The 11,981-nt window shown below is 36.4% G+C and overlaps 1 protein-coding gene across 1 annotated transcript; it reads left to right on the forward strand.

Annotated features, from left to right (window-relative positions):
* The first annotated feature begins 2,565 nt into the window (after window positions 1-2,565).
* On the forward strand, window positions 2,566-5,916 carry LOC146734499 (uncharacterized). Its single transcript, XM_085507672.1, has 3 exons — window positions 2,566-3,495; window positions 4,830-5,079; window positions 5,667-5,916. Exons 1-3 carry the CDS (start codon window positions 2,785-2,787, stop codon window positions 5,693-5,695), a joined length of 990 nt encoding a protein of 329 aa, XP_085363798.1. The 5' UTR covers window positions 2,566-2,784; the 3' UTR covers window positions 5,696-5,916.
* The last annotated feature ends 6,065 nt before the right edge of the window (window positions 5,917-11,981 follow it).

Below are 11,981 nucleotides of genomic sequence, written 5' to 3' on the forward strand. Positions count from 1 at the left end.
AAATTTCATGTTCAGAAATTAAAACGATAACTCCCATTGTGGGTATTATTTCAAAATTGAGACAGTGTTCCTAAAACAATCTTAGTAATGATTTATAACTCACTTATTTTACCAAATTTGTCATATTGCATAGAAGTTTGGGGCCATACTTACGAAACAACCCTTAAGCCACTATTCAATCTACAAAAACAAGTTGTGAGGCTAATTAATTGGTCGAACTTTTATGATCATTCCAAACCACTTTTTAAAAACATAGGTATATTAAATATATAAGATCTTTGTAAATTACAAACAGGAATGTTAATTTTTGATCTGAAAAATAAAAATCATGCAAGATGTGTGCTAGATTATTTTGAACCAATTCAGCACTCGCACATTACAAGATCTGTAGAAAACGCAAACGTTTTTTTAGAAAGGAAACGTTTAACTCAAAGTCAACACAGTGTAATTTATAGTAGTACCTTATTCTGGAACTCATTGCCAGTTTCATTAAAAAATATCACCTCTCGATACACATTTAAACAAGGTCTTAAAAAGTATCTCTGTAGTAAATAACCCAGTATTGACTTATGTAACAATTGTCACTCTCTTGACTTTTATGACATATTTTTGATCAGTTTTAAGTATTCTTATATACATTACCTTTGAATATTTGTAAGAATATTTTTGATAATTTGACTAGTTTATAATTAGGGTAGGGACATGATGTTTTACTAGCTCTTTTTGAGCTATTTATCATGTTCCACACCATAATGACAAAGCATTATGTATTTAGCAAGTACCCAATTGTATTTACTTTATGGTGAAATAAAATACAAATACAAAGTTTGAACTCTAGCTGTGGTTCTATTTTATTGTCGTTTATTTTTGGTTTCTCACATATTTTTCTCAATTCTGGTATTTAATTAGTGAATGATACTCTCTGATTGGAGTAAATGTGTTGCGTGTTCTTCAATATTTTTTTTTTATTCTACAAAATACCGAGTCAAAATTGCATTCGCTGCACCGGGCATGACATGAAATGTAAAATGATAGCATGCAAATGAATAGAGAAGATTTATTGATAGATAAAAAAAATATTTTTCCATAAAGTCTAATATGTCTGGGTACTGTTTCCGTAGGCGTAGCACTAACGTTATAAGATTTCACCCCCTGTGTTATTTTGAACCAGTACTACATAAGTACATGCCAAAAAATGTCATGAAAACAAAACCTTTTTTTTTTACAGTAACTCACCAAAACAATGTCTTCTAAGAATTAGTCGTCTGGTGCCTTACTCCACAAAACAGTACAATAGACCATTTTTTGTTCACTGCGAGATCCCGAGTTATGCGTGAAATCGAACGTAAAACAGGACAAACAAATATCATAGCGTCGTAGTGGTGACAAACAAACGTGAAAGTATCTTGGGGGATATTTCCATGCTTAATAATATGCTGTACACATATGATGACGGTCAATTCCGGTAAGGGTATTCAAACGCAATATTCCCCTGTCAAAGATCGGCCTTTTGATGTGAGTTACAAAATAAAGAAATTCGAGTCAAATCGTTCAATTTTTGCGGCAGACGTACGGTGCGCGTCTTTCACGCAACTCGCGAGATCTCGCAGTTGAACGGAAAATCGCCTATTCATGTGACGTTAGTGACTGTGGTTAGGGTGAACAATGATGCTAGCTATATTGTGAACGCACATTGAATAACAACTCTTCTGGGGTCGTTATGTAAAAAAAACTATCACGAGTAGTTGTGCATGGGCGGTTGCACTCGGGGGGAGGGGTGCCGTTACTTCTTGAATGTCCTCACTGTGCCCCGCCATAAACACGGGATTATTACCTCATATCCCACATATTATTAGGTACTGGTAAAGTAGAGGGACTGTGGGCGACGGAGTTTATAATTTAGTTTGGAATAGCCAGCGAACAAATCAAAAGCTCCGGATTACGGTTTCGTGACCTTTCAAATAAATAGTTTACCTGTCGTGGTCACTGACATTACCTCCAGGTAGGTTTCAAATTGCCGTGACCTGAATGAAGATCGAATAATTAATTAGACAATTATACCATACATATTATATCACGGTGTAATCAAGTAGTCAGTACATGATTCATATCGAAATGATTTTTGAAAAGGAAATTGTCACTGCATTGTTTCTCGAAAACAATTGCAGACTAGGTCAGCTGGAAGATAAGTAAACATGTAGCAGTAATAGATTTGCTCGATAAGCCGCCCGTACAGCCCCGGGGTAATTGTACTCAGGCTGTCTTGGCAGCCAACTGCACAGCCCGAGTCAATTACAAGAATGTGCTTGATTGGCTACCCAAGCCTATCACCTACCAATTGGACCAATGAGAGAGAAGCTTGTTTGTAGACAGTTTTTTTCGATGTATCGAATTCTGCCTTATGGTGACCCCCATATACTGTACTATTGTTAACGAGCTGTGCGCTGACTCTTACTTGGATGGTTTCGTCGAATTGAATCTCGTCTATTTCAGTGAATCACAACAGATCCCTTGAAGGTCAAGGGTCATGATGCAAAACAGGTAAAAGTGAAATGTATACGAGGGAGTGGGGGCTGGGTAACGTATAAGGAAGTAGCGTTTTACTAACAGGCGTTACTACTAAGGAAGTGTGTCGTATTGCGGTTATATATATATATATATATATATATATATATATATAAACGTCGTGATTCGCGTACGGTCTAAAAGCAGTGCAAGTTTTGTGTGGTCGCTCAAACAGACAAACAAGTTTGTGAGCTATACGGTAACTTTGGAACATTGGCGATGGCTGAAAACGGTGAGCAACACACAGACAACGAAGCTATCTTCATGGAAGAGAACCAGGAAGCCGAGAATGAACCGGACTCCGATACTGACGAAGAGTCGGACAGACGATTGGCGCTAGAATTGCGCGAGAAGCAAAGCCTGCGTCGCACTGGCCGTGAGGACGAAGCCGGAGCCAAGGCTCGTCATGCTGGAGAAAGTCAAAGCATAGAAGTGTCGATGGACGTAAGAGATAGCAAGCATGAGCCAGAACCGAATGAAATCACCGTTACTAATCCAGAGAACGAAACAGCTACTGCGACAAACGAAAGTGACGTTGTGGACGTGAGCAACGAGACAAGCGACGCAGATATGGAACAACGCGACGTAGGCGAGTTAAACGAAGGTGTGGGAGACCAGCCTCGGACAAATGTCATTGACCATGACATAATGCGAGACCATGACTCCTCAAAAAAGGTCATTGAGATTGACATCGACCAAACAAAGGTTAACGAAATGGTGGAAACGTCTCCACCGACGGGCCATGTTGACGATTCCGATCGTCCACAGACTGAAATTGCGACTGAAAACACCCAAAAAGATACTTCTGTGCCAATTTCTCATCGTGCTGAAACAAACACGTTTGGCAAAGAAATTATCTCCTTCGATGAAACTGATCACGAAGAAGCACCTAAGAATGAGTACATTCCATTAGTTACTATGGTGAAACCGGTAGGTGCTCTCATTGTCTGTTACCATTCACATTCCTCGCACAGGCGTTCAAATTATAGGACTGGGAATCTTATCTGGTTTATTGATTGGCATGATTAATATTGTGTGATCGGAGAGCGTTTCTGCGCCCATCATCGTGTGATATGTCTTAACTGCAAAGCGTGGCGGTGTACGGGTTGTCAATGAGCCAAATATTATTATTTTTAACAGAACGCGTCCTGAACATGATATTTAGATTAAACTTGTTGCGATGCCCATTTTTATTTTCATTTGTAGCTACTCAATCACCGCCTCCACACATAATGAGCTATACTAAGGATCGTACAGTACTCTTAACTATAACATGATCCAACCCCAAATGACTGCAGCGGGCTCTGTTAAAAACGGCCAAGAACTATGTGTATCTTCAGATGCGAGTTTTAAACTCACCGAAGTTAACCAACCGCGAATTTATTTCCTTATGAACATAATACCCTATTCATAACACATCGAATTGTTACACGTACTCGAATTTCAAACAGCAATTGTTCTCAGTTGACGGGGTCCACACAAACACACACACACACAAAGCCAGACACTTTGAACTGCTGACCCGCTCGACTGCTGTCTCTGCTTTCTTGTGCTACTTGACGCGGTAGCAATCACTAGCACGTTTCCTTAATAATTCACGTGTTATCTAAAATTTACGTTTGTGTCTTTGTTCGGAGGTGCACAATACATAATCACTACTTTTTGTAACAGCGGGTCTCGTATGAGTATACGAACCAAAAATGTCTACAAACACTAAGGCCAATAATATCGCCTCTCAATAATACTGGTTCGACAGCATGAACCCACAGTATTTTTTTCCGCGAGGTCGAATTCAATAAATCATTGACAGTAGCGCCCTTTGGTTAAATTGACACACTTAAAGGCCCAATTCAATTACCGTACTGTTAACAATGACGTCACAGTGCGACGGCATATAGTAGAGTAATAAAGATATTGCCAAACATCGATAATAATAATGCTCGGCCGAAACTGTTTACCAGTCGAGACTGTAACAAACAAACATACTACATTATGTAATGGAGTGGGTGAAAATAATATATCGGTTGTTTAAATGTGTTGTTGTTGTTGTTTTTGTTTTTGTTTAGTGTGAAATTTACAGTTTTGAAATGCAAAAGCTGTGTAAAGTTTCAAATACTTCCATCTGACCAAACGGCTAATCCCCACTGTACAGATTTCTAGAACGACCATTATGAAAACACATTTTGCCAATAATATATATGGCATTTATTATTACTACTATACAATGCACTGTAACCATGAAACCGTTTTTTTTTCATACCTAGGGATACGTCTACCCTGCATACAAGACGCATGGGCAGCCTGAGGAAATGTCCAATGCACAAAAAAACGACAAAGGACAAGGTAGACAAATAAACTGGTCGAAAGTTAAAATCAACGACCCAAGACCGGCGCTGTTAATGAAGAAACCGGTTATGAGTGAAACAAGTGCGACTTTAAAGCTATGGGTGGTTATGGGCGGAGGAATTGTACTTCTTGTTATTATCGTATGTTTCATCTCTATCTACGTTCTCCGTAAGTACAGTCACTCGATTGTTAATGCAACTAAAAATCACGTTTCTTAGTTGACCATGGTAGTCTCTACGACTAGTTATCTTTTTCGTTGACCGGACCCTTGGTCATCATCGAATAATACCAATTATTGTGTCGGTTTTGCTGTTCACATAATTTGCTTATATTGATAACCCTATCACGAATCAATATTGGATATGAAGCATTTACGTCTTAGACGCACACCAAATTCTGGAGCTGCTTTGTATAGCCATTAGGCTAACATTCGTGCAACTGAAGCAGTACTTGAAACTGCATTGAATGACGGCATTTATTGTAGTGAGGACAACAATAAATAAAATTCGAAATTGAAAGGGATTGGATTCAACTAAATTTTGCCGACGTTACAACATAAAAGCACTACCCGAATGTGACGATGCAATGCACGGACATATTATGCCGTCGGATTTGATCACGCTGTGGCCGTCTCCAACACGGTATAATAAAACTGAGTGTTCCGACAGATCCCCAATCTCATTCAAGTTGTATTTATATTAACATTACAAAATCACTTGAATTGTTTGCTGAATTATTATTATTTTTTCTTTCAGAAAAAATATCACTGACCCTTGACCCATAGAGAGTACATCCTTGGAAAACTAAAAGAAGTTTTGACATTGTTATAATTGCATGCTGAGCCATACTGAGTCAGATTGTGGTCATTGATTCGAGCCTCAGCAATGGTTGGGTGCGTCATATGTAGCTATGTTTTGGTGCGTATGCGTCACCTAAATATTATGATGTTTGTGTTGACAGTCGCAGTCATTAAACATGGAATTAAAATGATGTGTGGGTGAACAACGATCTCTGATCTCTTCTGTCGCCGTCTCTCAAAACCGGTGTTGAGGGACGGTGCTTCTGTGCATAGGGCTTGGTTCCCCCTAAATATGATATACGAGAGTAACCAATATTGTTGCCACAGAATTACCTCGCAATTAAAAATATATATATATATTATAAAAAGAATTAATATCACTATATACAATTATACATAACTAATATTAGAACTGTGCAAAAGCAAGCATTATTTAAGAGAGACAGACGTCACGTGTTCGCCAATTAAATAAAAACGAAGTTTTTATATATGTGGGCATTGGGGGCGCTAAACAAGGACTCTCACTTAGATTACGACAGAAGGTTACGACAGACCAAGGAATGATTTTTTTTTTTATAATTTGATTTTGTTTGTGTGTGTGTCATAGTAGATTCAATTGGATGTGTTTTCACATGTGGTTTAACATATAATCAGAATTACACACGTGTTGTCACAAAAGAGCAACGGTCAGTAAATACACATGGGTATTATCTGGAATTCTTTATGCAGTTATATGAACAATTTTGTCCCAATCACTCGAAAAAAGTACTCGAAATTTGGGGGTTCGTGCGGCCATGTCTTTGCTAAAAAAACTTACTCTCCTAAATGAACGATTGTAAAATTTGATATGGCAAGTATGAATCAAACTCAAGTTTAGATTATGCTTTGTGGTTAGAATTGTTAGAATTTTATTCACATTCTACGCGAATGCAGAATAGAATAGAATAGAATAGAATAGAATAGAATATAATAGAATAGAATAGAATAGAATAGAATAGAATAGAATAGAATAGAATAGAATAGAATAGAATAGAATAGAATAGAATAGAATAGAATAGAATAGAATAGAATCTATGAATGTTCTTTTTTGATAATAATTGACTTGTACAGTTGTGAACTTGCCCTTTTAGTCACCCAATTATACTAATTAATTAACTTATTAAACTTCTCTTATAGTCTATCTGTCAATAATACATGTATATTAAACGGTTATGGATAAAATAAGAATTATGTCTCCTTTTTTGTATCAATTCACAGACATTATTTTTCTAGAATTTCAGTGTATGTAACGTATTCAACGACTGTGCGCAACGTAACACTGTTATATGATATGATATCAGTTATACGATACACTTTGGTCGTCGTGTAGCTAAATAACACACAAATTTATCAGTCGGTGCAGTGTAGGTCAAATATTACTACGGCGCCAAGTTGTTGAACTTGAAACATCTGGATAGTTGTGAATTGTACCTGAGATCTCACTCGCAAGGCACCCTACGCCAATTCCCATTGTCGTGGCTTGCCTTTTCCATTGCGAAGTTCAGGATTAAAATAGAAAAAAATCAAAAATTGGGGGCAGCTGGCCCTTACGCTCTTGCACCGGCCCTGATTTTACATGTTTTGGTGGAAGTTTTGCGGCCCTCATTTAGCGTAGTAATTTACATTAAAAGCGCAAAAAAGTATTTTCAGGTAACCCATGTTTTTTTTTTCCTTGTATATACATGTACAAAGCAAATAGACAAACAGGAATTATTTTTGCTCGAACGATATTTTGGGTTGGTTATTTGCATCTTATTTGCATATATATTGAGCATATCCCTTGACGCGTTACTCCGGCTGTGCGCTCTCACTACATGAATTATATAGAAATATAACAATTACAAATTAAAAACTAGCGCATGCTCAGTTAACCCATTACTTTCCTTAAGTTCACGGTGTCGATAATTAAAAATGAACTCAGCAGCAATGTGCATAAATTAAATCGTTAGTTAAATCAGTAGTCAATATACTATAATTACTTTTAATTCATTTGCATAGGTTCGGGACGTTTTCCGTCGAGTTCGTGTTATATTCTGAAGGACGCAATTTGTTGTTTCTATGGTAAATAATATGAAAATAAATTGGTCTCATTGCAGTTCATCTAAATAATTAACTAATTAGAAGAAATCATTTTTATATTGATTGGCCGATTTTACCTTAACACACGTGTATGCGTTTATATTCGATCGATGAGAATACCTTGCCAATATATATATATGAATACATAAATAAACAATTTAAAACCAATCAACTAAATGGCGCAAATTCAACCATGCAGATCTGACAATTTCTATGTTCAGATGGGATTCAAAAAGCGAGCATAACTTCCACGACTCTCGCCGCGAATTAGTATACATACGCCCTCAACGTTGACGGTTGACATGACAGTGTAAATATTGACCAACATATATTTGAATGGTATTAAGGACGCCTATGTGCATTTCATATTGTGTTTGAAGCATGTACGGGGAAACGTTGCTGTATTACGCGACTTCACTTATCGTCGTCTCTGGTAGTTTGATTGGGATGTGGTAAGTGTCTGTGTTTATACAACATATTTTTCGGTGTGGTAACAGAATGATCGTCACGGTGTCCGGGTGGTCTATTTTATGGCATCGTGTGAGCATTATGGTGTGACTCGTTTTAGTAAATTTATAATAATCAAATCGCGCGGTAATTGTGGGTAGTAATTGTCGCGCCCATATCATAAAAGTAAACCTATTCGTTATCAGCCGGGAATTCGTTAACTAGACACTAGTATAGGAACTGTGTTTCAGTACAAATGTCACTTTTGTTGAAGCGTATATGTTCGTTTAGCCACGGTATAAGGACTGTGGTTTAGCTAATAATCTACTTCAGTTTGAGAGTGGTGTGACGAATAATATACGTTCAATCACACATCGCACGTACGTGAATGCACTGCTAAAGACAGAGCGACCCAACTCGGCGAATCTGTTGTCCCGTTGCAAATAGACTTCACAAACGACCCTGTGTCAGGTAGTAATGTAAACGCGAAAGGCCCGGGTCAGTTCGTGCTACGGTGTGACATATGCTATACATTATTTTTCAGTCTGTGTCGTTATCCCATCCATTCATATTGTTTAATTGACCGCATTCAATAATAATAATAATAATATATCAATATCCAGTTTCTATGAAAACTGTGAGATTTTAAAGGGCGGTGGTCGTCGCGCCGCGTCCTGTTCGATATTGGACTCATAACGGCGTACACAACGCGTGTAAAATACATTGTTTGTTTACATGAAATTTGAAGACGCGCTGCGCAACGACCACCTGTTATTAGAGGTCAATGGCAATATTTAATGTTACACATTTCCAGTGACAACACCATATATTTGGGACATAATGTGGGTTTATGAATTTAACTACTTGAACCTGAATCCGGAAGTCAGGATATAGAGCTGAATTGGGAGTGTAACGCGGTTTACACGCGCCACACTTACACCACAAAATTTACTTTCATTATTGTTACCAGCCCCCCCCCCCCCCAGTATGATGACTACATTAGAACAGGTGATTTGAGTAAAATGGATGTAGCGGGAGTTTTTAAAGAATTTTAACATTAATCTAATTTAAGAAAATTTAAGAATATTTCGACTTTTTTTTGTCAGCTTGAATTTTTAATTGGGATATCCACTTTCTTTGAATCTAATAAATAGTGAAATATAACTGCAATTCTCCAACGCAACAGTAAGTCATTTTAATGCTTGCATGTGTGTTTACAAATGAGTAAATTTACTCAGAAATGTTTAAATAACAAGGGGAAAATTACTTCCGCTTTCTGCTTGGTCGGTTCTATTGTCTCACGATGCCGAGAACTATGGGATATTTACCCTGTCATGTGCCGTACGGTAGATATTTTGATAATGTGTGAAATGTCGGAACATTTATTAATGTATTAGCTTGCCCGTTTGTTTTCATCGAATCCGTATCTACTAATATCAGAACTTGGTAATTATGCGTATTGTAACGTCAATGTGCGAATATTGCTGCTTAATGTAGCGGGAACGTTAATAAAACTAGGACCTAATGAAGCCAACCAACCTTACAATGTCACCACAAAACATGTACATAAATGTCGGTTATAGTTCAATTAATGTCAGCCGCCTATGTGAACTTATAATGCACGTGGGTCATAAATCTGTCAAATTCTAATTAAATAGAACAAAAACAGTTAATTCACCACCACAGTGGCTGCTTAAAGCGTAAAGGTCGTCACCTGGGCACGCGCGGGAATTGAGTCCCAAGCGATGATAACAACACACGCTAAGAACGCAAAGGCTCATGGGTAGACGCTTGTTTGTAAACAATGATACGCTATGGCCACCTGACGCATGCGTAGGTGACGACTCCCCCGCTTTAATAGCGCGCATTCGAATTTCACATAAACGAAACGTCGCATGGGAACCAACACGATTTAAGATGTGTGTTATATCAATTCTTATATCACGTGCACAATGATTTGGTTTGAAAGTTTTCATGCTTTATATTTTAGTTATTCGTAAATAAATAAATAAATAAATCTTGTTTGGAACTCTTTTCACGACAAAGTGTGAACAACTAAGTGTAATCCACATCTGCATGTATCCTTGGCGTTTTTAATTTAATCTATAAAAAAAAGTATCAGTTATTATAAATTGGCTACCCTATTGATAATTATGAATATTCGGCGGAAAAATTGATTTTTATTCATGTAATGTATGTTTGTCAACGTGCTTATACACTTAAGATTAAATACAACATTTACTTCAAAGTGGAGGAATTATTCATTTCAGCATATGATGATGTGTCTAAAAAAGGTGAATATATAAGAATCATGATGACAGCCCGACTTGAATTACCCCTTACGTATCTTAACAGTCGTTATATATAAATGCGCAAAAGCATTGTTTTCGCAATATACGATCATTTTAACATAAGCGCAAATCATTGAAATATTAATGTTCAATTACGCTCTAAAAAACTACGTTTCAATGTAACGTTTATTTTAAATTGGCTGGGTCAAAAGATATCAAACGCGCTGAAATACATAGACTGATGATAGATGCAATGACATTTTGCTAATCTCGCTATTTCTTATTTTTAAATCACATACATTATTGTACTATAATAGTTATTTTGAAAACACCAAACAGAATTAAATTTCTTGCATTGAGGTTGACGTGGGTAAATTCTGAAATTTCTCTAAATTGGGTATTTATATTTTATGTTAAACTTCGTGTAATTTGGAACTGATTATTCTATTTCGATTAGATGTGCATTTCATGTCAGTTTGGCTTTTGCATTTAGCCAGATGATTTACATATTAATTTTATTTTAGTTGCTGTCAAAACACAACTGATGCGATTACGGACCATACATTGTCTCAGTCACAAATGTTGAATACACTTATCGAAGACCATGATGTACGTATTCGCCCCAATGCCAAGGGTAAGTTTGTTTCATCTTCAATTGGATGGCTTGAGTGGTCATCATCGGCTTTATGGGGGGGGAAAAGTCGATCATCCAACACCGTAGACTGTTATTATATTAATATTGTGAATGATAACACTGAATTTCTCATGTTTAATATCGGTGCGTATAATTAATTATTTTATTAATAATTAATATTTTTAAGGTATCTATTTTCGAATTGCAATTGTTATATGAATAGTAATTTATCATTGAACGTTTATTGTAAGAAGAGTTAAGAAGAAGAGAATAATTATCATTTTCGTAGATGTTAAACATACACATCGTAAACGTAATAAAACATCTCGTTACTCGTTACAAAAACTGAATGTTAAGGAGAGTTAATTAGGTTTTTCAGTAATGTACATACATCAGTAGATGTATGTACATTACAAAAATGAAATAAGCATAATCGCTAATAATATGATACTTAAGTAGTCAGAACGATCATCAATATTTCATGTAGTAGTATTGGTCGCATAAATAATATAATATACACAGATAACCACTTGTCAGTGACAGCTGAAGAAAATTAAACTCGTTTTATAATCAACACATTCATCACTATGATTAAATTTGAAATTAGAAAACCTCGTAATGGGCTATTAGGGGATGAGTTATAGTACATGTCACTGATTTAAAAATAATCTTTTTTTTATATTGTGAATAAATTGGGATATTTTTGTCACCTTTTCCTAGTAATCATGATCCCTTTTTGATAGACTCTATTTTCTTGTTCTATTTTCTTGTCTCAAATTTG

The sequence above is a fragment of the Saccoglossus kowalevskii genome, chromosome 14 (genome assembly GCF_978046115.1).
Source record: "Saccoglossus kowalevskii chromosome 14, keSacKowa6.1, whole genome shotgun sequence".
In the NCBI taxonomy this organism is placed as follows: Eukaryota; Metazoa; Hemichordata; class Enteropneusta; family Harrimaniidae; genus Saccoglossus; species Saccoglossus kowalevskii.

What these genes read in the sequence shown, in the direction of transcription:
- LOC146734499 (XM_085507672.1), top strand. Translation starts at nt 2,785, where the DNA reads ATGGCTGAAAACGGTGAGCAACACACAGACAACGAAGCTATCTTCATG. An exon ending in TAGTTACTATGGTGAAACCG is followed by an intron (nt 3,496 to 4,829) that starts GTAGGTGCTCTC and finishes TTTCATACCTAG; the next exon opens with GGATACGTCTACCCTGCATA. An exon ending in CATCTCTATCTACGTTCTCC is followed by an intron (nt 5,080 to 5,666) that starts GTAAGTACAGTC and finishes TTTTTCTTTCAG; the next exon opens with AAAAAATATCACTGACCCTT.